The 27,450-nt window shown below is 33.6% G+C and overlaps 1 protein-coding gene across 1 annotated transcript in view; it reads right to left on the bottom strand.

The window, feature by feature from the left end:
* The window catches only part of NCAM2 (neural cell adhesion molecule 2), a 256,638-nt gene that overhangs the window by 46,759 nt on the left and 182,429 nt on the right, over window positions 1-27,450 (bottom strand). The window contains exons 12-13 of the mRNA XM_062575312.1: window positions 24,785-24,881; window positions 15,313-15,486 (exon numbers count right to left, since the gene is read on the bottom strand). Of these exons, the coding sequence (XP_062431296.1) occupies window positions 15,313-15,486; window positions 24,785-24,881 (271 nt within the window). The remainder of the gene's footprint in view (window positions 1-15,312; window positions 15,487-24,784; window positions 24,882-27,450) is intronic.

Here is a 27,450-nt window from a genome sequence, read left to right as displayed (position 1 = left end):
GAATTGAGGCTGCTTAATCATATTCAGTCTTTTTCTACCTACCTTATCTACCTATGTTTTCACATTGGCTTCCTAATCAAAGCACCTGTGTGCTTTATCCGAAGTATTCAACTTTGCAGACTAACTGATTTTACTGTGATAATGCACTTAACAACCGCTTATGTTGAGGAGTCGACTTGGAAAAATTATTCCAAAGAGGAAGAAACAGATTGTCTTGTTAGCTCTGCAGTTTAAAACAAAATAATTAATACTCTCTTTGAAAGAGTAGGTAAGGAACAGTATTCCTTTTTTGTACTCCATAATAAAAACAAATAAAAAATACAACCACAGAGAATTAGAACTCACTGAATGTTGAAATTCAGTTCAACCTATTTATATCGTAAGCTAAATGTTAAAGTCCTTATTTTTGATTATATTCTTCTAATATGCAAGCAGATCTAACACGTTAAAGGGTTAACATAGTACAGAAAAGGTCTGAAAATGATAGCTATATTACTACTTCAAATATGGAGTGCAAACACTTCAGCTAGAAAAGTGTAATTTATTATTACAGAATTTTAACTGCTATCAAGTACTACAGGAAACAGCAATGTATGACACAAGATTTGCTATAAAATAACATGTACCATAAATCTAAGTAACTATAAAACAAAACAAAAATCATCCCCTGATTTTCTAGTCAAAGGCTAGGTTGCTTATATTATCTGGTTATAGTAGAATGAGAGGGGAATTGTCTGGAATATTAAATTGTCCTATTCCCAAAGAAAATCTAGCTCAGAAATCATTAAGGACTGTGATGTATTACACAAACCATCACCAAAACAAGGAAGGTTAGGAAATTAACAGTATGGAAACACTGCCTTAATCACAAAGTAGATCTTATGTGAGGTTAATTAACAAAAATATCACTTACATCAATGCAACGTTCTCACTGGAGAGCTACCTTGCTGCACAGAACAATGTTCTAGTTCCAGACTTCAGTTTGTTGAGGATGTCAGATCTTACTAAGATAGGATACCAATCTGTCTTGAAGCAGAGTAGCTGAGATCTATCATTGCTGAAACAGCATCTTCCCTCATATGTATTTCAGACATTGGCAGTAGTGCAAAATTTCTGTCTAAGAAGCATTGTAGATTTTAGGAAGATTTTTTTGCTATTCTTTTCCCTCTAGTCTGAATCCTTATTATCTACACAGACTGAATGCAGAGCAGGCTTGCAAGTGGAATGTTTTGATTTGACACCATTTTGTTGCACCTTTTACACACTATTGACTACTCTTAAGAAAAAAGTCCCCTGGAAATATCTGAATTTCTTTCAGAAGAAAAAGTGAAAAGTAAGTTTATGAAGCTTAAACATATTTCTCCTTGTGTTGATGACTCAAAGTCTTTTAAGGATGGAAAACAAGAACATGGCAGGAGAGCTGTGAGAAACCTCCAGTAGTGCAACACTGGGTTACTCTACAAATGCCTCAGAATTTGTAACTGTCACACAATTTGAGAAACTTCTCCCAAAGTCTGCATGGGTTGGCCATCATGCTTTTGTCTAATTTATGTGCTTCTACAATAGGAGAAAGAGTGTAAAAACTCTTTTTCTATCTGTGCCTCACAGAATTATCTCACAATAGTGATGATAAAATAAAGTTAGAAAGTGCCATGGGGTAAAAATACAGGAAAAAACAAATAAACAAGGATTTTGCGACAAAGAGGCAACATTCATATGCAGAAACAGTCGTGCTGCCTCAATTCCATCTGTCCATTAATTTCATAAACACTGACTCAAGCATCTGGCTATAAATGTCAGAATTCAACTAGCACAATGAAATGAACTTTAATAACGAAAATATTTCAAGTGGTGTATTAGGATGGGGAAAAAAAAAAAAAAAAAGCAGTAGCCAATCCTAACAAATTGAAATCCAATTCCAAATTGAATTCAACTCCATTGAAATCACTGGAATAACTTCCATTAATATATATGAAGACAGGCTCAGAGCTTAGTAATTTCCTATGAATCAAAGAAATATAGTATATATATCAAAGTATATATATCAAAGATTTATAGTACCTAGTACATATAGTATATAGTGCGTATGTAGTGTATATATTGTAGAAATAGTACATATACACTATGTACCTATACACACACATACTATAGCATATATACTATATGATAGTTTACACTATAATTAATACTATACTATAGTATACAGTATATTATAGGATTAATTTTTAGTAAGAATTGTTTTAATTACTTTTTTTGCAGTAGCAGCAGCAGAGGACAAAGGCAACAGATGATTTTTATTACACTAACAAGATGTATTTCTTTCCATCAGTTGGAATAACACATATTAAAATACATAGATGCTCGAAGTTTACTGTGTATTGATATAATATCTTTTTTTTTTTTTTTTTTAATAATTCCTTTTAATTTCTTTTGGTTTTAGTTTTAAAATATCCTACACTACCTTTATAATGACCACAGTCTAATGCCAAAAACTTTAAAAAATGCAGTTAATTTTCATAAATGGTACTGATTTGTCTTAAAGGGAAGAGAAGGAAAAGGAAGGGGAGAGGAAGAGAAAAGGAGAAGAAGAGAAAAAGAGGAAAGAGCGAAGGAAAGGGAAGGTGAAGGGGGGAAAGAAGAGGGAAAGAAAGAATAAACAATTTAAAACTTATTAGGTACCACCATAAAGTTTAGAAGACAGAGTGCTTGAAACAGTTGATATTCCCTGTAAAAATACCTTGTAAAGCAAAACAAAGGCAAACAATAAATTATTTACACAATTCTGCAGGCTAAATAGAAATACGTATTGAGCTTTTAAATATGCAATTTAAATGCATTTCAAAAACAAATGCTCCATGAATAATGCAACCTTAGAAATACTAAGTCTCTTCCAAGTATTCATTAGCCCTTCATTCTTTTTTATTAAACAAATTATTTTGTGGAACTGATCTTTCAAGAAATACTCTTTTAGAATATTTTGTGCATAGGACTGTGTACTACGAACTGTTGAAATTTATTTCACTGTAAATTAAACATTTTTCCTTGACCACTGATACTTTGTTATCCTAAAATTCAGAACTGTTAAGTCTATTGAAATGGTGGAAATGAATTTCACTGAGACTGCTGAATGTACTTTTCTTAGTCCAGAACACACAGGCCCAAATCCCACTTCTGTAATTCAACTGAAGGAAGAGAAGGTGCACAAGCAGAGACATTGTAGAGTCCATCCGTCCTGCCTTATCTGTTGGTGCTCATCCAGGCAGGCACCAAGGAGATGGCCAATGGAAACCCTGATTATATCAAAGACGTAGGGTTTGGGGGGAAAGAAGGGATCAGGGTCTCCTTCAGGTCCAGCTGAAAGGCTTAGGTCAGTTTAGATGCATCCAGCAGGTCAATGCATCCAGAGCAGGCTATATTGTTGATTGTTGCCAACACAGCAAATCACATACTGGGCTACATTTGGAGTAATAAGGTCAAAGACGCTATTAATCTCTAGGCAATGCTCATAAGGCCAAACCTTTTTGTCCAGGAACACTGATTAACTGGACAGGGTCCAGCAGAGAGCTATTAAGAGTGCCTAAGGGACAAAAATTATATGTAGTGGGAGAATAAGGCAGTACTAGGTTACCCCAAAAGGGTGTGAAAACTCCATCCTTGGAGGTTTTCAAGACTGAGTTTAGAGCCATGCTTGACCTGGTCTAGGACTGGCACTGATCCTGTTTCAAGCCAGAGGCTGGACCAGGTAACGTTCAGATGTTCCTTCTAGCCAACAACCCTACAATTCTACAAAATAAAGAGGAATAATACCTTGGTTCTTGCAACCCAGTTCTGTCCTCTTTTGTAACACTATTGTGCACTTCTTAATACAAGGATGCTGAAGTCCTCTGATGGAAGAAGCAGCCACCCATCTGTAAAGACCTACACTTAAAACTTTTTGAGACAATAAAACAGTACAGTACAGTAAAATCAATGGAGATTTGGACTGCTAGCAGATATTCTTTCTATCTTGCCAAAAGGAAGGCATTGTTCAAAATGCTTTCAAGCATATGACTAATGTTCTCAGTATACCAGCATAAGGGTTCACTGTTAAATATTTATGTGACTGTCATTGTTGTAATTTTAATAGAATAGATTGCACAAAATTCATAGACTTACTGCTAAGTACAAAATCTGATGAGGTTAAATCTTTTCATAAATCAAATTTATTTTCTATGGACATTTACTTGAAAATCCTGTAAGAAAAATTTCTGGGCCAGTGATACAGCTCTGTTCCATGAACTTCTGTTGGCAATATAAACACAAAAAGACTGTAAAATTAAGTCCTTTATATATAAGTAGCACTTTATTGAGTGAATATACTACTTTGCATTATATAGTAAAGGAATAACTGTGTTAATCTTATTGCAGAAGGGCAATTAAGGCCCTTATTAAGATCTGTGACACTGTTTCATTTAGTACTCCATTTTTCTCTTTATGAACACCCATCAAGGCTAAGAACAATGCTTGCTGGGAGATGACCCAGAAAATAAAAGATAGTCTTCTGAGGAGAACAAGGATTCATCTACTAGGAGACTAAACAGAACATGCTGCTTGTTAGATCATAGCAAAGCTTTTAAATGCCAGTATATATTGCCTGTTCTGTATCACGGTCTGGAATCCACCCGGCTGATTAAAAGAGGGGATACACACATGCACATAGATATATATATGCATATATATATATATATATATATATATGTATGTACACACACACACACACACACACACACACACATATGTACATTTCTATATACACACATGCACATAAACGTATATTGTAGCTACGAGACTATACCTTCCTTTCTTCTATGCCTGCTGCAGTTACACCACTTTCTTTCATTCTTCAGTTACACAAATCAAACTGGTCCTGTCCCATTCTACCTGGATCAGGATCAAAAATCTCCTTCTCTTGTAGGGTAGGAGGAATTATTCTTATTTCATTTTTCCTGCTCAATTTTCTGTTATTCCTACAATGGAGATCCTGATGTGAACTAATATCCATTTCAAGTTTGCAATTCAAAACTGGAGTTGAAAAGGCATCTTATATTCAGAACTCTGAGAGTTCTTTGTTACTGAGAGATCTTGAGTAAAGGGTGAGATAGACTTTAGATTTCACAGCAGACAAAAGTTGCATCTTCTGAACAAGGAGCTAAAATAGTTTCCCTCACAAATGTTCAACCCTCAGTCACTTTATAATCTTCCTTTGGAAAGTGAGGTTTTTATCTATTTCCCATAAATACAATGCCAGAACACTTCACAGTCTTTAGAGCCTCTGTCTTCACAAATTCTTTTGCAACAGGGAACTGCCAAAATTCTATTTTACAGATTCAAACTGAGATACAGAAAGACTGCTGACATGTCTATACCTGGCACGCTATAATTTAGCTAAACAAATTAGCCTGCCACAGGTACATTCACAGTATTTCAGTGCAAGTATGAGAGATTTCTGAACCTGAGTTAAGGCCCCGTCAGTCACTGCTTTTACAATGCAAACACCGTATAATTGATCTGAAAGTGTTTTTACAGATGCAATGCATCTGGAATGTGTTAGATTGAATGTGCATGCACTGGCTAATGGTGTAGCACACCAACACAGTTTTCAGGACCATATTACTGTTTGAGAAATGCCAGGCAGGTACAGGACACCTAGTGTACTTTCTTGCAAAACACTGACAGTCTTTGGTTTGAGAGCCACTCCTGCCACCCATTTGGATGAAGGCTGAACCCACACTTCTGCTACCCCATAGCCACCGACAGACTGGGGCTTGTCAGTCTGAGGACAGAATTGGGCCAACCTGACTGCACAGCTTTAGTCAGAGCGGCTTTCCATCTGACTGACTTAGCCGAGTGAGCTTGCATTCTTCCTAAAAAGGCTGAGCAGGCACCTTCCTTCCACAGGATCACACAACCCCCACTGGAAACAGGTAAGACTGAGTCTGCTCCCAGAGACTGCTTTTAATGGAGCAGAGTCTGGACACTAATGGCTGATCCTAAATGAGTAACTCACTGCTGGTCTGCATTTCTTCTCTGTTTATCAGGAGGAAATGAAAAAAAAAAAAAAAAAAAAAACAAAACAAATACAAAAAAAACCTTCTGCTTCTCTTCTAAGAAAATAATGACAGCAGTTGACCTTTAACATCCACACCTCCTTCTGCTGTCAGCAAAGATGTGCTGGGCTGCAATAATCTTTTCATTCGAGACTGTGCAACAAATTTGAGCCATTTCATGCAATTCACTAGTTTTCTTATGATGTTACAAAACTCCCACCTTGTTAAGAGAAATAAGAGATTCCCTTTCTTAAGCAAAAGGCCCAGAAACACCTAAGAAAATTCTCTCAAGCTCATTTTACTCATTACTAAAAATATTCCTTTTTCTTACAAAGTTCCATGATAAATGTCAAGAACTCAGGAATTCTTTATCCTAAGACAAAGAAATATCTGAAGAGCACAAAAGAATGCAAATTTTCAACACAGTGCTCAGAGAAATGGAGAATTTGCATAGATAATATATGTTAGCAAGCTTTGCATCTCACTTGAAACTACTATTTAAAGTTCTAAAAACTTTCAATTGTATTATAAATCTGCATACTAATAGTAATAAGCAGAACATATATAAAATGCCTTTTTCACATTTATTTTTTGCTTACATATTTATAGAGAATTATGTACTGTAACACACAGCTGAATTCAATATTAGAAACCATGCATGACTTGTTCTTTTTTAAATTACTTGTTTTACTTGCTCATTTTTACATCCCAAATCACCTACTTAGTTTGAGTGCCAACAAAAGCCATCTCCTATGCACTTCTCCTGGATAGACTTTTATTGCTGTCCAACTTTTTAAATTGGAAGCTCTCATTAATAGTAACCATCTAACGACAAATGTATGTTGCTGTAGTCTAGCAGCTACCTAGGAAACAGGTTTTGACTCCAGAGTTCTCCCTTTCATTCATACTTCCAACCAGTGCAATTTTCAACTTATACATGCCAAGTGTAAAAAAAAGAGATTCTGCCTGCTCTGTCCCCACAGGCAAGAGCTGGCACAAAGTTAACCATTATCTTTTGAGGTAAGACTAAGTCAATCCCTGGTGACCACTAAGCTCAAAAAGACCATCTGCACAGAAATAAGTAAAAAGATTCAAATGTAATCTCAGATATATCTTCTAGAAGGATATTCACCATTGTGAGAAAGCAAACACTGATCTCAAGACTGAGATGAAAGATAATTTCAATAACAAAAAGTTCTCTTACTTGTTGTAATCACAAAGATAATTTTCATTCTTAACTTTTTTTTTCTCATCACCATCTCACTCCAGCACATAGCACACTACATTTTATTTCTTGCCAATGGCAAAAGAAAAGAGTAGATAAGTGACAAAAAGCAGATACATTTAGTGATACTGTGGACTGCAATACAGACAGGGCTACACTATCTATTGCTTAATGTTTTGTGTAGCAGATCAAAAACTACATTCTTAATTACCCTGCCTTTGAATGACCTTGAAAATACTTAAAGAATATTACAGCCTCCTGAAATATCTTACTCTCTTGTATTATAAAATATTGCTGGAGCTTGTATATGCTTAAGTATTCCACATGTGTACTTTACCTTTTTATAGGCAGATTGGAAATGTAAAATAGATGCAGATGAACACAATACTGATTTGAAAGGCAAAATTTGCAGCTGCATCATGCTTCTCATTTATCAGTTATTCCTATCCAATCTTGCATAGCACAACTCTTCTTAACAAGATCTATACTTAGGAGCCAGATCAGCAAGACCTTTATATCTGATCAGCATATTCACTACAAATTTACCTAAGACAGTACCACCATAAAAAGCCTGAAAATGTCTGAACAGTGACTAAGTGTCGTCAGAAAAGCAGAAAAAAACATGCTAGAAGTCACAACAAAGGCATTACCAGGAGAAAATTATCTGGAATATCTGATTCTATGTTTAACTGCTTAGTTCAATATATTTATGACACACTTCTTGTAATCAAATTAGCTTGCATTTTTTCTTAGAAGTTTTCAAATCTGTGTCTTTTTAAAAAGAAGGTTCATTGTAAATCACGTATTTTGCCGTGTGCTTTGACTTTTTGACTAATTCTAATTGCACACACAAAATTACAAGCTGCTGAAGAGCAAGAATAACCTCAGAAATTGCCAGTGGTTATATCCACATAACATTCCATTGCTTTTGGTTATAAACTCAAGCTGTGAAATAGATTGTCTGGGTTTTTGCTCATTTCTCATGACATTTCATTCACCTTTGAAAGTAAGAAGTAATTTTCATTCTCCTAATGATTTAGGTCTGTATAAAAACTTCTTGAAATATTTAAACTTAGCTCTCCCTTTACACTTCTCCTCACTTTCCCATCTCTCTAATCCATCTAGGTGATTTAAAGATATTTATTTATAATCCAATCTTTCCCTGCCACAGGAGACTTTAACATCAAAGATTAAGATGAGTGCAGGCCAAGGATAGTATAGAGACAGAATTAGAGGGACAGTAGTTTGCATACATGCATGACCCTCCCCCATGCATATACACATTAATTTATTTAGATAAAAGGTTGATTTTTTTTCCTACCACTTATTTAGTAATTTATATATTTTTTTGTAAACTGCCATTTACTCTTTCACCTCTTTCAATTGTATCAAATTGTGGAAATTATATAATCCCAGGTTAACCTAAGAACTTAGATTTATTAAAATTAAGGACATTATTCATGTTATGTGTATTATTGCACCTTTATAGCTTCTTAAAACATATATACATGCAAGTCCCACATTCTGATAACTATCAAAGCTGGCTTAAGTTTAGAAAATGATTTCTGAATTAAGCTAAATATCTTGTTTGTTTTGAAAAGTGAATCCCATGAGTCTAGGCTCAGTAACAGTATCATAAGCATAAAGACAGTGGGAATGACCTACTATCAATATGACGTTTTGAAAATAAAAGAGTTTGAGTCTCCATCTTGTGTGCCATTTGCTATGGTGCAAGTTGAGTATAAAAGCAACAATGGATTTTTTGGGGCTTGTTTTGTGTTTTTTTCATTCAGTTTTGCATTGGTCTTAAGCTGACTGCCTGGCAGTCAACCAAATGGAGAGCCAATTTTAAAGCTTAATTCCCAACCTAGAAATGTTTTTTGTATGACTTACTTACGGTGTCATTTAAAATCTACAAAAATCTCTTATGACTTCAGGTATTTCTAAATTTCTGGAGTATGTACATGATATTCCAGAAATGCAGAAACACTCCTCAAAACCAGGAAGTGTCATTTTAGAATCTCATATGATCATAATTTCTCTCAAGGGAGCCATATCTAATGATTATTCCAAGGAATTCAGTATCACAGATAATTACTGAAAACATATTTTCCCACTACAAGAGGTTAATGATGACGTTAAAATCTGCTTTAGCAGTTTTCACTAGACATATATGAATTTTATCACGATGATTTTGGATCATTAGCTATTAAAATAATTTTGATTGTTGACTTAGCTGAGCAAAATACCTGCAACTCTTTCTGTTTGAGCTAAAAATTATTCTGATATACTTTCTTTAACCATTAAACTCATTATTAAAATTATTGAAGTATATGGAATCCTATCTTCCAGGAGCGTACTTGAAAAGTCCTCCCATGCTTTAGTACAAATGAATCAAGCAGCACAAAACCCATCATCTACAAGATGTAGTACACAAAAATGGTAACTAATCTATATATTAATGTCTTCTCCGTGACCATAGCAAGATGCTATAATTGCTGTATTTCAGCATAAGAAAAAATGTCTTCATGTATAAAGGTGTTTTTGAACTATCAGTGGAAATCATACACTATAAACAAATGTTTGAAGGTCTTGGAAAAAATGTCTGTTTATGTGATCTCTATCAGTCTAACTAGAGGACAGAAAATGAAGTTTAGTAGTTTTACACAGAACCTGAACAGCCACATAGAAAAACAGAATGTCACTGATTATATTCTTGGAAAGTAATGTATATTATAAAAAGTAAGATAGAAAATTGGACAATGTCATATGAAATGTACAGAATTGTTTTGACTAGAAGGATTATAATAAGTTTTACCCACATACATGTTCGCTTTCTCACTGATATAGCCAATATTAAAGTAAAAAATACAACATACAAATAGACAACTTCAAGTTTTAATTATCTCATTAACATTTGCATGTACACAACTTCCTTTTACATTAATGGAATGCGTCATTAAGGGAGCATCAGTCCCAGATACAACACACAGCACAGCAGTGTTAAAACATACTTTGGATTACAGAAAATCCCTACTCTACTGTAATGTGCCTAATGTATTAAAAGAAATAGAACAAGCAGGACCTTGTTTTAAAAAAAATGTTTCCAAAACAAAATACATAATCTGTAGAGAGATTCAAAACTCAGAGCAAAGCCTTGAGCACCCTAACACAACTTGAAAGCTGACCATGCTGTGACTCAGGGGATTTGGACTAGATGATCTCAAAAGGTTCCTTTCTGCCTATATTATTTTAATATTCTATGATTTACAAGGAATAGATTGTACTTAGAAAGGAAAAAAAAAAGGAACCGAATCTGCTGAGATTTGAATACGGATTTACAAAGAATTAATCGTTTCAAATCTGATTGCCAATTCTTTAAGATCCAAGAGAGGAAATCAAAAGTTCTCTTGAAGGTAGATAATAACATTAGCAATAGTGCTTGAAGCTTGAGAGCTCTTTGGTAAGGAAAAATAAAATATTACACTTATTGAATTCTTCAACTTTTCATAAGATTAAGATGCTGTAAAATTTTTCTTAATAAGCTTTTCTTAAGAAAAATACCTTTTATTCTTTATATATAAGGTCATGCTTATTTTTCAGATACATACCATAATACTATTCATAGTCAACCTGCCAACAGATCTCCCTTTTTTGTACAAAAATAGAGATTTCAATATTTATTAGTTTGAGTATTTTTTATCCTTCCATTTTATATTATAATGGTAGGTTGTAAAAGAGTTTATATTCAGAGAAAAATTTAAATTTTGTACACCTTGCATGATTATACTACTTCAACACTTTGCAATTACTATCTCCTTCAATAAAATATACAATAAAAAGTATAAACATACGCTGGTAAAGCATCTTTGGTGTGTTTTTATATTGCACCATGAAATGTATTCATCAGTAATATATGCATTATTGTAATACATGCATTATTGTATTATATTACAATTGGTGCATTATTTCATAAAACTTTTCCTTTCTGTCATCCAAAGAAGAATCTCAAATGTAAAAATAGAATATACACTTGTCCATTAAAATTTGAAACATGTAAATTGATTCAGAAAAGCAGCAATAGTGTGTCCCTTGTCAAAAATATTTGATAATATTTGTTAATATCTTACAAATCCTAAATTATATATCTAGGAATAATTTGCTTAAAAGACTTGCAACTGGATAAACTGTCTCCTGAAAAAGCACAAAACCTAGAAACACTAGTAAGGCCAAGACATTTGTTGCATTAAAATATGCATCATAAGATATTTTTGGTTTTTAAGATCCAAAGTTAAAAATAATGTAAGGTTGTGATGTTAAGTAGGAACATGAATTAAGTGTGTTTTAAACATCAGAAAGGACACTTGTTTGAGAGTTTGTTGTCATTTTTAGAGTAACTATGGAGATTAACATTCTCAGACTAGCCAGTCCTTAAAAGGACTGAATTCATACTAATATACTAGTAGGCAAATGCTTTAAGAAAAGAAACTTTTTTAACATAAATATACTCAAAGTAAGATAAATATTTTCTTCTATCATTATTTTATGAACTTTACACTTTAAAATGTAGATGATTGAAAAGTATTTCTTCCTTCCAAGTTACATCTTCTCCTAAATTGTATTTTTCCTTCTCATATTTTTTTAAATTTTTCCTAATAAGCTATTTTGTAAGGATATTGTATCTTTACAGAAACCATTGTCTGGAAGCCCTGTAATGTGCACTTCTCTAGGGCCATTTGATGCTGCAATTTGCTATTGATGTAAGAAGTTCTTTAAGTTAAAAAAATTACTTAAATTAAGTAGGCATTAATATTAAGCAACTTCCATATAAACTTAGAAAACCTAGAAGCTCTTCAAGTGTTATTAAATTGAATAAATTGATGGACTTTCCTTTACCTATGTTTAAAGTCTTCCCTGTTTATTGTGATGTTACATAATGTAAAAAGGACTGAATTTTTTTTTAAAAAAAAGAAATTCAAGTTCAACCAAACCTTTCAGAAATAATCACGAGAAGTAATAATTTAAAATACTAGATTAATAAAAAATGTTGAGTCTTAAATTTGAGAACTTCCAAACCACAAGAAGAAGGAAAAACACACTATGTAGATGAACCGAATATTATATCATGAGGCTTTAGATCCAGCAAAAAGAAAGAAACAGAACACCTTGAATCCTACTTAATACGAGAGTGCATTTTTTTCCTTTCACACTTCAAATTGATAGGGGTAATACTAGGGGTAGTACTAGCTATTAGCAGCTTAGAGGGAGTAAGAGGGAGAACAAGCAAGAAGAGGGAGCCTATTGGCTACATACATCCAAAAATGCATAGCCATCTTCTCTAAAACAAGAGTGACAACCATCCACATACCTAGAATAAGAATTTCTACAGTAGTCTGAGCAGGGGACTGGCTTTTCACTGTATCTTACATTTTGTTGTACTGCCAGCAAATTGAGTGGTACTAGAAATGCAGAGATTGTTTTTTCCTTGTTATTTCACTTTTATATGAATTTTAATGTTCTAAAAAGAAAGATTTGTTGACGTGTGTATATACATATAAATACATAAAAATGTAAAGAAGTAAGAAAAAATTACTAGAGTTTTGGTGGTAATATCCATCTTATGGTGAAGTAAACTGCAGCGTAACATTTTAGTTTTTTTTTTCTTTTAGTTTCTTTTATTCCTGTGCAAGACAGCTCAGAAATTTTGGAGAACAGATTTGTTCAGATTTCAGGCACACTGGTTTAGGCTTGTAGATAAGCTATGTTCATTTCATTACGAATACACTATTTGCTGCTCTATTAACTAGAATTACTACTTGAAAGGGAGAAATAATGCTTTCCCCCCCCCTTTTCTCATGAAGCCTATGGTGATTACTGAGACACTTACCATTGAGCGTCCTTCTTTCCTAGCTAAAATTGCAGAGAAGATTGCAGAGAAGGTTCCCAGAATATATACCTTACATCTTCTCTCCGGTTTCTTTGTGTCTACAGAGGTAATCATGGCAAAGGTTCTGCACTAGTTGATGGCCCCTTCTTGATGAAGGATGAGCAATATCCCCCCCACAGTTTTTTTCCCAGCTGCCTGGCTAAAAGGATGCAAACTCTTCTCGAGGAATGCATCTTGCAAATACTATCTGCACTTCTGTTACATTAAGATTAGTGGGCTTCTGTGCACTACTTATAAGGTCATCAGTGTCCAGCTGGGGGCCCGCGTAGTCCTCGATGTCACTGCCTACCCCTCGGGTCTCCTCCTTCCCCCAGCCCCCATTTCAGCCCAGCGAGGGGCCGCCAGCCCCTGCCCTAAGCGGCAGTGGAGATGGCTCAAGCTCAGCCACAGCCACGCTCCTGTCCCTGCCTGGCCACTCTGGAATTTTCTCCTTAATTTGACCTGGAAACATCTCAGACTAGCATAGCATGAGGCCAAGAAACTAGCAGTGCTCCTTCTTTATGAAGACAGTTGACTATTTGAATAAATTTGCACTGAATTCGTTTTGTACTCATTTAATTCTACTATTTACATCTATTTGTACTTACTAGATAATTAATTACATGAGCATGCCTAACAACTTTAGTAGGCATACATGAGATTTTGCATATAAATAAAACCAGACATTCGAAATTCTGCTTGTAGAAGGTGTTATGGATGATTATTAGGTCATAATTATGAGAAAATTAATGACTTGTTCGAGTTAGTAGCAATTGATTTCAACAATTTACGGAAACATCTATTAATTGTTTATTATCACAAGTTAAATTTACAAATAAGGCTGTATATCTACTTTTCTGTGATATTTGTTGCACTAAAAATTGCATCTTTCAATACCAACTTTAAAAATTCATGGCTGTTCTATATGACAGTGTCAAGACAACTACACTATTTCTTCTGGTTACAGCACAGAAGGACAGGAAGATCCAGGTCAGCCTGGACAGTATCCACATGGGAAGGCTAGGAGCCTTTGGGGCACTACTTTCTTCAGAATGTAGGATTTTCTGTCTCTTCCTCTTAAGAGAGGGTCTAGGACTTTATGCATTACCCACACAGTGGCAAGAAAGAAGAGAGCCAGGATTGCCATGCTGTTTTATCACTCCTGAATTAAATCAGTCTGATAAAAAGACCTTCTGTAAAATTTCAGCACAGTTTATCGCTGCGGAAAAATTCATGACTCATGTATTATGTATGCATCCTTATTTGAGATGTACGAGCAGTAACTGGCCCTGTGTACTAGCATTTATATCTGAATCTTAACCATAAAACTGCCCCTAAAATTTCAACACACAAAAATAGTGATTCGATTTCCATTAAAGAATATTGACTAATATGGAAATTGTTATGATCCAACTGCAAATCATAATATAGAACATTAACTGCATGTAGTCCAAACATTCTCCTTCCATGCTTCAACTGAGCAAATGTAGATGCTTGGAAGGCAAGTGGTCTTAAAGTAACTTAAACACAATGAGAAACTATCTCAAAAATATTAAGTCATTTTGTCATTAAAAAATTTTTAAACACATTATTTTTAAACAATATTTTATAAATACACTTTTGAAATAAAAACAGTGAAGATCAGCAGGTACATAGAAAAGTTACCAAGTCGCTCAAAAACAGTAATTAATCTTCAAGATTAAATATCCGTAACAGTTTATTTCAAATTTTAAGTTAACTGCATATTTAATGTACGTTCTTAAGCTAATTTTTCTATGATTTCTGCTCTCTTTGATATCTGTAACTTCAAAAATGTTCTCTGTATCTACTTGTCTGGGCAGTGAAAAAATGGGAAATAATAGTAAATTTCTTCAACAAAATATTGGAAATCTAAAAAGTAGTAATTCACTTTTACAAGATCAGAGCATGATTTCTAGTTGGTATAAAAAGGTCTGACTTCATTATTATTAGCTGAAGATACAGCTACAAGACTAAGAATAATGGACAAACAAAGAACTGTTTTTTATTGATACCCTTTCAGTTAAAATACTTCCATTTACTTTTTGTAGACTTACTTTGAACTCCATGGGAGCGCACTATTTTCCAGGTTTCTGAGGCCAGCTCTTTTATATCCACTTGGTAATGATGAATGGGCACACCTCCATGCGAATCTGGTTTATTGAATGAAACTTTGGCAGTGGTTTGTGACAACTCTAAAATTCGTACTCCGTAAGGATTTGATGGCACATCTAGAAAAATACAAACATCAATTTAATAAATTGCAGCAATTAGATAGATCTGAACTAGCAGTTGATGATCTACCATAAAAGTCTTCTTAACATCTTGAAGAGAGAAAAATTGAATCCTGAATGTGATGAAATAATATTTGTCTTAGATAAATGACTTAGGCTTTCCAATATAAAACTATCAGAAAACTAGGTTTATTTTCTTGTATGCTGAATTATGCAAAAACACTTTCTATTTCTGACTTTCATAACATGATCTTTTTTAATAGCCAACTTGGAGAATAAGCAAATATGAGTTGATTGATTATTTTGTTTACTATATAATTATGCAATGGAGAACAACCAACTTTAAATCAAATTTAACAGGAGGAACAGTTATGGCTAAATAGATCAGTCAGAGACTGAATTCTTCGAAACGAGTTTAAGCCAGCAAACCATAGAAATCATTTGGCAATTTTTATGAAAATCTGAAACCCAGTTGAACATATAAATCCTCTTTTTTTCATTTTTTTCCTAATAGCCTGGATTCCAAACTACTAGCAAGGAATATTAATGGCAGGTTTCCATTCTCCTTTCAGTTTAAGAAATAATTTGCAGAATAGGTTGGAAGAAATATATTTGCTCTGAAATCAACGCAAGTGCATAGCTTTCAAAGTAGAAAAGAACCAGACAAAAATGAGGTGTTTGTACAATTGGATATGGAATAAAAGTGACAAATCAACACGGGTGTCAGTAATATTTAAAAATAGAACAATTACATTACACTTACAACATGAGCAAATAAATTAACACACAGAAAACTATTTTTTCTAACTGTCCTACATTTTCAAATGTCATAATTACAAAGAAATCAGTCTAGATCATTACTAGAAAGTATTCTAATTCTGCAGACAGTTGACTAAGGATTTCAAATGCTCTTAGAAAAATTATTTTCTGATACATTTGACAACTATTTGCTTATGGTCTCCTTTCTGCTTACACATTTGACATTTCTTTTGTTTCCATGGTATGCAAGATATGTTTACAAGGATTGTACAAGAGCCCAGAGCAGATCAAAATCTATCATTTGGTCAGTCCATATTAAACTTTTTCACTAAATGTAGCATTTATTCATGGGTTGTCACACAGTTGAGCATGAAAAGAGAATCAATCTGAACTTCACCTCGTACTGGTACTTGAATAAAAATGAGCCTAAAATTGTAATAAAATATTGAAGAACAGGGTTAAGGACATGTTCTTCCATGAATTCATATGAAAAGGGCTCCCAATAAGGCTTTGCTAGAGAGGCTGATTTGTCCAACCTTTTAATAATCAGGTATCTACCCCCTTCCAGAAAAACTTCCCTAGCACTTACCAGAGTTGAATGTCCAAACAGTGATACCATATCTGTGTGGATTCCTACAGTTAATCTTTCTGAATATGGGTCTCCTGAAACCTCTATTGTTTATTGCTGACTGTGTTAAAAAAATCATAATTTATTTTCATGGATGCACATTATTCACATCTTTTACAAAATACACAACTAAATGAGTTAAGAGTTCGAGTAGTTTAATATTTGGGTAGAATACATTTGAGGGATTCAAGGCCTCGCAAAAAGTTTTTAGGAAAAAATTTCAAAAAATTCACACAGATTCACAGAACAAGAAGAAGAACTACTTATACCAGTTGCTTGCTAAGTAGGCATGCATTCCTCAAATGCAGAGGAATATGAGGATTAGAACGAATTCGTGTCCCCTTTCCAGCTTCTCATTGTACCTGTGAGCATGAGGGTTATTCTCAACAGTGACTGTGCCTTAGAAACCATCCCATGGACGTATTTTTTCTCTCTCTAGCTCAAATGACTATTCCAAGAAGAGTGGAAAAACTCTAATGTAAGAACGATAGAAAAACAATCCAGGATCATCAGAAGATAATGGCATGGCACAGTCTGAGACGCAGCTAGAGATCACTCAGAACAGGGAAGAGGAATCTGGCTCTCCAGTACTAAAGGTGAATAGCCTTACCATTTAGCTATGAGTTAAAAGTGGCTGTGGATACCTATAGTACTACACACAGTTCCTAAAAACCTTTTTTCCTTTGCTGTTAAGAGTGTTCAAAACTGAAACTATAATAAACATGGCATAAGGAAGAAGATGTTCTTAAGGAAGAACCTTATGTTCTCTACTGAAGATTCAAGTATAATTTCTGCCAAATGAAGATATGGTTCCATTTGGTAATAAGCATAAAATGAAGCTCCTGTGAAAATCCTGTTAAATATTTTGCATAACTAACATGATGCAATACATTTAAAACTCATTAAAGTGTGAAATACATTCATAATACTATGCATCCCATAATCCAAGCCACCCACATGTGTATAGGTAACTTTTATGCAACAGTCAGATTTGAACTACATCAGTGTTATATTTTAAGAAAACAGTGAGTCACCTGTAGAAAATACAACAGAAGACACATTACTAGTCACAATAAGAAACGACTACTAGAACTCATTTAGAGACGTACATTCTTCTTCAGATGAGTTAAATCTGTAACTTTTTCCCCAAAGATGATCATTAGCAGCATAATGAAATGAATCTAATTTTGTAGTTCTCTAATGAGTATGAATTTGATTGTGCAAGGTAAACAGCCCTCTGGTCCTGATCAAGGTAAACATTTCAGCTTGTGAGCAATCCCCTGAAATTATCTGGAGCACTGCCATGATTTTTGTGTTAGAATATAAGGTTTTAGCTCAATTTTTAGTAGACGCGAAGAATAATTTGCAAGACTCTGCCCACTGAAGTCTGCACCTGGAAGGATAGAACTGTGGATGTTTCTTGTTATCTTTCCTTCCAAAAAGCAAAAAGAAATGAATTGCCTATGAGTTTAGCTACGGACAATTATTAATTTTTCATACCCTACTGTGGATAAAACCTGAGAAGTATGCGATAGAGAGAGTGGGGGATTTCTTTTCCAAACATACTCTAAAAATGACTTATTGATAGCACATATTTTAGTGTATTTTTTGTCTTAGAAGTCCCACTGCTATCATTGTTGTCCTTGTACTGCTGTCAAAACAAGGGGTAATTTATCAAAAGTTAAGCCTTTAAATTTAATGAAATTTCATTTAAAATAATTTAAAAAAAGTCTTAAACATTTAGATAGTCAATTTCACCTTCTTTCCAGTGTCTTTGTCTCTGTTTAATAAATGTGACTGTATTCATGTATGATGTTAAAGAATTCCTTATAAATAAAAAGACTACCAAATATTGTGAAATTGTACTTGATACATTTTTTACTCATTGCATGAAGCTTGTTAGAAGAACTAAACATTATGATACATTTGCCTAAATTAAATAAGTTATTTTTATTCCAAAAAAACATTATTGCAGTTGATAAAGAAATACATACAGAACTATGAGCACCAATAGGTAAATACTCTGTTGAAGTGTATCACATTTACCCAACCTGTTCAATAAATGATCAGTCTTTTTCACTTTGGATTTTGTTTTCAAGCTATGTTATGGACAGTTTTATGGAAAAAAAATAATTCTGAGAGTTAAGCTGCTGTGATGTAAATGAAAAAAGGAAATGATGGTATTGGGATCAGAGACTAATCTTCCAGGCAGCTCTTGTCTACTGTCTACTCATCTCCTGTCATTAGATTCCTAGTGCAGTTCTGCAGCTTTTCCTATCCCTGTACATCTAGTATTTAAATTGACTGAAAGGAACAGAACCTATAACTGCTAAAAGTAAGTAGTATCAGGACCATGGCAGGGAAAAAGGAGATGGATATGAGCAGGAGACTTTTGGAGTCAAACACCTTCATGAAAAGAAAAATGCTTGTATATCCTTGGAATGGAGAAAAATTTCCATATTAAATCTTCAGATTAAGACCACTCTTAAGAGTTCCAGCTAAATAAGAAATAAATTAAGAAACAGAACCACAGACAGCAAATAAATAACTAATAAAATAAAAGATAGATGCACACAGAACAAAATGCTGTTGCAGTGTTGATAATTTCATGCTGCTTCCTGAACACACGTTTATCAAAAATATTACTAATTTGTTTTTCTAATACAAATCCTTCAGTTGATGCTGCTAAAGAAGAAGACATGAATGATAAGTTTTAGGTCTGAGATCTAGATTTCAGATCTGTCTATATTTTATGGACATAAATAGGCTTTTGCAAGCTACAAGGGAAAAGCTATACAAAGACCAACCCAACTATCCTAAAAAAAAAAAAAATCAGTAAGATCCTGTCTTTGTACAAAACATGACTATCTTTATTTTTACATTATTTTCCAGGGAGTTTCTTTGACTATATTTTACCTTTGTGAAAACACAACTATTTAGAAAAACAAAGAACAACATCTATTAATTTTAGAAAATATCACCACCAAAACCTAGATTACTAAATTATCAAATTCATTCTTGTAGCTCTTGTCAGTTATGGATCAACCTCATTGTAGTTTTAACATTGCCTAATTCTGTAAAACAGATTATGGAATGTAATTTATGCGAAGCTCAGTCTTTCTCTTTTCTTCATTTGCTCTTGATGTTACTATTCTTCATCTTAAGTGACTTTCTGTGTATATAGGATGCTTAACTTATATACTTATATTTGATTAAATAAAGTAGCATGAGACTTGTAAATATTTAATCAATTTTGAAATTTAATTTTGATTTTCAATTCCCTATGCTGTATATTGCTGTAGAAGGGAAACAGATGTAGCATTTCTCATTTCTTTAGGTATTATTATATGTTACCACCTCTAAATGCTGCAAAATGTTTGATATTCTATAGTATATTGTAGAAAACAAGTAATAGGAATGATGTGGCAAGACAATTTTGAAATTCATCAGCAGAGCTGTATGACATAGCTAATTTGCAAATTGCCTATATGTATTGTCTATTAGCATGGCTTCTGGGCATAGTTGCTCAGTCACTTCAAGTCCCCACGCTGTGCTGCAGTTCTAGGCATGATGTGATGAGATGAGAATCTCAACTTTCATCAAAAATGAAAGTATTCACCTAAGTGCAAAGACTGAAAGAAAGGTTGAGGTAAAAAAGCTAAATCATAAACCTTTTGAAATCGTAGAATTGGGGAAAGAAGAGGAAAAGGAAGTGTGGAAGGAATAAGGCCTTTAGAGCCACAGAGGGAAATCATGGCTTACTTTTAGGAGCTCTGGGCTCTGCCCAGCTTTATATTGCTATGTGCAAAATACACATTAGCATTTAATTAAAAAAATCACTTAAAAAATCTAGTTTAGCTCTCTGTGTCACAATCTTAACATTTATCATTTTAAGACAATAAAACACCCATTCAAATAATGTGGTCTAAGATTATTGCTGGCAATACAATTTTCTATTCACCTATCCAAAAACATTTGAAAAAATAATACTGATACCTTCACAAAAAGGTAAAATGTATGTTTAATAGTTAACACTATCTCCCTACATACTAATACTTCACATAAACTATAACTAAACTAGATCCGGGCAAATCTAGCTCTGCTCACCTCCGTCTCTGAAAGCCATTGGGACGATCTGCCAAGCTCACCTGGCTTGCCAAAGCCTAAGACTGCTATAGAGAAAAAGCAGAGTATAAGTAGACTTCTTTAATAAAAGCTGTGTCTGTGACGCGAATTTATGCATCTGTAGTGTGAAGTAATGGAAAAATGTGTTTTTTGGATTATACATGTTATTCAAATGGTAATTCAAATGCTTAAGCAATCAAAAAGGAGGATGCTGGACAATTGGTATTTTTAAAAATTGATCACCACAGGTCTGGTGCTGAGCATCTCTAAATCTTAAGCCTTCCATAAGTGCTGAATGTTCTCAGCATTTTGTGCGTAATGGCCAACACTTTTCAATGTTAAACCTTCAACAGGCTGCAGTTCTTCAATTGTTTTGAAAGCTTTAAAGAAAGTGTCTGGAGTTCAGGCTGATGTAGTAGCTTTGGGTAATAAAAGTGAACAGGTATAGCTTTCCTGTCATACAAAATGGTATAGTTGCAAATTGCACCTCTGTTCTGAAAAAACCTTTTTCTATCATCAATAAGTCTAATCTCCAAAGGAGGACAATAGAAATAAAGGTATCAGCAATGAGCAATATGATCACTTTATGAGTAGCAGTAAATTAAAAAAGTAATCTTATTCTGCTGAAAACCACCACCACCAAAAAAAAAAAAAAAAAAAAAAAAAAAAAAAAGGTGGAACAAAACATGAAGCAAGTAGTCAATCTTGCAGAATTTTAAGAGAAAACAATTCAGTAAAACAATCATTGTATTTGTAAAATTTACCTTAGCAGGCTACTTTGCTTAATACTATTTCCCAATTGGAAATAGTATTTATTTTTCCCTGACAAATCCATTGTAGAAGTATTCTATGCCTCAGCATCAGCACTTACAAATCAAAGTCAGAAGGAAATCCAGGCTGTATTGAAACCCATGAAAAAGAATTTATTCTTGTGATTATTTTGATGTTCAACTCCTCATAGCCTCTATCTCCCTGACTATTTTTCATTTCCATTGATGCTAGTTTAAGTGTAAAACCTGCAGCAGTGAACTACATTTGCTATTTTTTTTTTTAGTCTACTTGGGTACACATACTAACAAGGTCAATGTTAGCACAATGAAGGCCTGAGCACCCAAAAGATTTCCAATCCCACATAATACTGCATTACAATAACTCATATGAACAATACATGTTCATTACTATTACTACAAAATTCCATGTTTGTTCCTATTTTTTGCACTTTATTTCATCATATGGAATGGCCATATACAGCTCATGCTTAATATAATAACTTCTCATAGTTCTTTGCTTTACTAAGTATGTCTTGATTTACCTTTAACTCCAATACATATTTTTTCAAAAGTGCCGATCAAGTTTTTGTGCAGAATTAACTGAAATATTTAACAAATTGTTGCAGAAGTAGATAATCTAAGCTGTTTGAAAAACTAGTGTCACTAACATCTGTGGCATAGTTGCATTTAAAGGCTGAACAGGATTATAGCTCATATATACTATTTGCTCTCAGTTGCATTTCCAGAGTCTCTCACATGAGTATTTGCTGAAATAAAATGCATAACCAAAATAACATTTTTTCAATTAAAAAATAAAATTATTTTATATTAAAATTATTTTTTTTTAAGTCAGGAGAGAAATATCTAGCTAAGATAATATTATGAGTTGCAACATAGACAAAAAATAATCGTCATGTTGTACCACTGAGTTGTGTTTTCATATTCTGTTTTGAAAATCTAGGAAAAATTTCAGCAAGTATAAAATATTTGGTGACATGCTAGCATATGTATATACATCATTATGAGGACAAAACAGCGTACAGCAATAACCACAGTATGACTTCTATTTCTCTTTGGCATAATAGTTCTATCCACTTGTCTTCTCCTGTCCTGCGTGGTAAGACACCTATGGGATGCGGTTGCTTCTTTTTCTTCACTTTCTTAACATTTATGTTTATGTATTTAAACACAAAAGACTTCCAGTAGTAAGTTTTCTAATTCTGAGAGGAACTGAGAAATTACTCTGCTACCTTCCACACTTCCCTTCCTACTGCTCTTGTCTTCCAGCAAAGCCTCACATGTATCACATGTGACCTTAGATATAATACTCCTGAGACCAGCGTAGCACTGCTGGATCAATAGATGCATGTGTTGCCCAGAAGAGAAAGCCATGCTGCTGAAGAGAAATAGATGTAACTGACTAAAGTAAAGGGTTAGGAGCAGTCCCTGTTGTTTGTACAAATTTTGATGAATTTAATGCAGCTCTGCAAATCCTATGCCAGTCACAAAATATTCACAAAATCAGATCCTGAGTTTTTAGAGAGATGAATCTACTTCAGAAATCAAATGAGGGCAGAAGTAATATAAAGATAATAGATACAGTTTACTTATTCAAATCAACACTGTCTTCCTACAAGTCATGAGATTTCTTAATTAGAAACAGAATGGTTGGCAGATAAATTAATTGCTAATCCATTTAGAGCTCAGAGCTCTTCTAGTATTACCTCAATTTTAACATGTCAAAGGGCATATTCATGTTTCATATTTAAAGTCACATTTAGTGATGATGAGCTGCGACAGTCATAATTTTAGCCCAACTAACTGAGTTGTCCAAGTAATTCCAATGAAACAAATGAGATCAACTAGATGATCATGAACTCTCATGAAATGATCATGAGAGTAAAAGTTGTAGAAACTGGTCTTTTCTGTTTTTTTTCTTTCACAAAAAAATAAAATTAGTTTGGGTTTTGAGTATGGATTAGATAGTGGGAACTCTTAAATTAGGGAGCATTTTGTAAGGAGGAAAGTAAGGAATTCATTGTATGAAAAGTAGTTGGGATGAAGAACACTTAAAAACAGAAGGAGAGATAACATGTTAGTAATTAGTAGCATGTAGCTATCAAAAGAAGAGCAGATTCACAACACAGTTAATATCAGAAAGTTATCAAATACAAGGGAATGGATTTGCTGGATGAAGTAAAATCATATAATCTACGGATTATAATTTCATAGATGTTAGTAAAGATGGAATAATTTACATAATTTACATTACTATAAGTATGTAGATCACATATTGGGAGACCTTGAAGTTTGCTCAATAAGCATTGATCCATTCCAAAAGAAAACATTACTGAAAAAAATGCTAAAAAACTCTCATTTATTCAATAGTTAATTCTCCCCAAAAACAAATACACAGTCATATTTTCATATATGCCTAAAACAATGGTAGCTGGACCTAAAAATGTATTCAGAAATTCTGTCTAAATTGGTCATTGAACATCCCAGAGCTTGATTTCAATCTAGCATACTAGATCAGATTCTGCCATTAAATAATTAAGACTGCAAATGATGATAGAATTCATTGTCTCCAGACATGGAAAACAATTTCTTTGCTGAAGTATTTCAGCCTTTTTTGACACTGGTTTCTCAGGAAAATACAGGGGAGAAAACAGAGAAAAACTTTCTTAATTCTACCTTATTTTTATTGCATGCAAATCAGAAATCTATCGACTGAAGTCATGAAGATACACTGTTGTGAATTTGAGAAGTACAGGGACAAAGGAAAAAAGGGACTAAATTTTGCTTTTTCATATATCAGAAGGACTTAAATGTAAAGATTCATATTGTGAGGGAACTGATTTAGTTCACTTTGTATTTCTACTCCACTTTTAGAGAATTAAAAAATAGCTGCAAACATTCCATTGAAATAAAATGAACCAACGAATGTGTCTGAACATTTTGATAAAAATAAATGAAATATTTAAAGAAACTTAGAAGCAACTTATTTACTTACCAGCTTGTCCAAGTGTATATTCCTGATATCTTGCTCCTATTCTGTTTGTGGCTGTACAATTATATCGTCCAAAATCATTGTCAGATGTGGGAGCAATCTTTAAAATAAATACAGTTTGTAATTACTAGCTTCTAATCAAATACCAAATTCTTGTAAAAAAATAACAATGTAAATATGTTCTGGTTAACTAATATGGAGATGTGTTCTTACTTCATCTTATCTAGCATATTTCTCAAAATACAGATCTAAATACATCTTTTTCATGACAATCTCCCCTTTCCACGTTCAAATGAGGAAATCAAGTAAATGGAAGTAGAGACACTGTTCATCTTTACAATTTCACCTTTCAAACAAGAAGAAATTCCAATAAAGCACTTATTTGTTCACAAATATACTATTTTTAGATACTGATATTTTGACTGAAATAGGCAGTGGTAGGTCTGAAAACTGCTGTTTGCTACAGATGATGCAAAGATAATATTTTACTATTTATTGTTTGAAGGTTTCACAATATACCAGACATTCGGGGGAAAAGGAGAAGACAAAGAATGTGGTTCAGTTGTATATATAGGTGAACAAGATAGAATAATAGATACCACTGCAACGGGGAGCTAATATCTTACTGGAATCCACTCTCCTGACCAGCTCTGCAGGTGATACCTTCTGTTGTGAAGAATCCGTAAGAGCACTCAAAAAGCCAAAGACACTTTTGTGTCACAAAGTAACACTTTGTGAAAGCTTTGCTTTAAGTCAAAATATCTGAAAAATCAGCCTCAAATGAAAACAAGACTGGATTTCTTTAAATCTGTCCCCTTTACTCCAGGTTTATAGGGAATTACAGAACTAGGATTCCAATGCTAATCTGTATAGAGTTCTAACAACAATATGACGTCAAGCAAAGGCTGTCTGTGTTTTCCTAACCAGCATTTTCATTTCCACTCCTTTAGCACAAATTTTAACTGTAGAAATTACCGCTATTCCCTACCTAACGGCAGATATCTCCACTCCTTTTATGATTTCAAAAACCCTGAGAAAAATATGTAAGGTAAAGGGTTTCCAAACCCATAAGCTGCTTGGAGAGAGCAAAGGTTTTCAGAAGAAGAAAGAACAAAGAGATCAAATCGCAAAACCTCTGTAAATCTGTCTTCTCTGAAGGTAATAGTAGCTCCATGAAGTTCCTTCTAGTGAATATACATCTTTATTGAAAACACATGTTAAAATGGACTCAAAAGTGTGTTAACTGCCAACTATATAAATAAGCAGAACAGATTTCAGTGTTAGTCTAAACTTTCACTTAAAGGAATCGTAGAGATTGTTTCAGCGAAAATCGTGGCTTTACCAGTGGCTACTTATGAATTCTTTCTTTCCTATGTATAATTTAACATTTGAACCTGTCAAAAACTGATGCTTCAAAAAAAACCCTCCTACATTGTCAATGATTTTTCCCACATTATCTTGATGACACCATCTAGTTGAATCAGAGTAACTGAATGTCTGCTGCTAGAATACTATAAAAGTATTTTAAAACTCATTGGAATAAGTTAATATGGTTCATTTACACATTTCCAATGAGATAAACACATGCTCGTACATGATGAGTAGACTCAGCTAACACGAGTAAACTCACTAAAGCCAGAAAACTATATATGAGTTTTCAGGCAAAATAAAAGAATCAGTTGTTAAAACTATGGAATATTTTTCTGCTATCATCTTCTTCTCACAATATAATTTGGATTGGACATTTTTTAAATTATGCTTACATATATTTAATTCCTGTACATATACTTAATTCCTGTAAGGGTTACAGAAAACAGAAAATTATTTGCTATCATAGACTCTCTTCTATCAAATTTTAGATAACTTTTCAATCATTTACTGTTGTTATTGACATAGTAAAAAAGGAAGGTCACGGGGATAATGAATGATGTACAAAATGTGGAGAAAGATCACTTCTGCCACTGAGATAATTTCTGCCAAGATACATAGAGATCACTTCATAATCCAACGTCATAACAGTTTTTAATAGCTCATTCATAGTGACATCTCTCTTATCAACATAAAGGAATGAAAACAGCTGTCAATATACATGTGTCAGTTTGTCACTAATTCTAAGGTTTTTAACGTATGTCATTATACTGTATTCTGACACTGTATTACATAATATGTTCTCTCCTCCCCACTGCCCCAATCCACGCATGAAGCACTCACTTAACATCTCTTACAAAACTAGGTTTTTCTACTAAAAGTAATGTTTATTCCAAAAGTAACAGCAAAATAAGCTTCCTCACACTAATACGCTCACAGTAAATGTCAAAAAATGAAATCAATTGTTTGGATTTTAGGCAAAAGACAAGTAAGCCACTCATTCTGTTTAGTTTCTTAACCTCTTTTCTTATGGCAACTGAGAAGATTATGCTCAAGCTCCTAATATGAAATACAAAAGAATAAAATTAACTTTCTCCAAAGCTCTCTACTGCAGTAGAGCGTATGTAGTCCCAGTAATAGGTAAGACCAGGTATGGAGATAGTGGTTTCAAACTCTGTATAATAAAATGCTTGATTAAGGACTATGATTTGTTGTACATTATTTCTGAGTAGTTTACTGCTTAGTCAAGTTAATAAACTGGCTGGATAATTAATTTCTTTGTTTTCTCTCTTTCTCAGGTT

Source organism: Rhea pennata, chromosome 1 (assembly GCF_028389875.1).
Source record: "Rhea pennata isolate bPtePen1 chromosome 1, bPtePen1.pri, whole genome shotgun sequence".
Lineage (NCBI taxonomy): Eukaryota > Metazoa > Chordata > Aves > Rheiformes > Rheidae > Rhea > Rhea pennata.
Note: the sequence above shows the minus strand (reverse complement) of the source record. Positions and strands in the feature narration are given on the sequence as shown.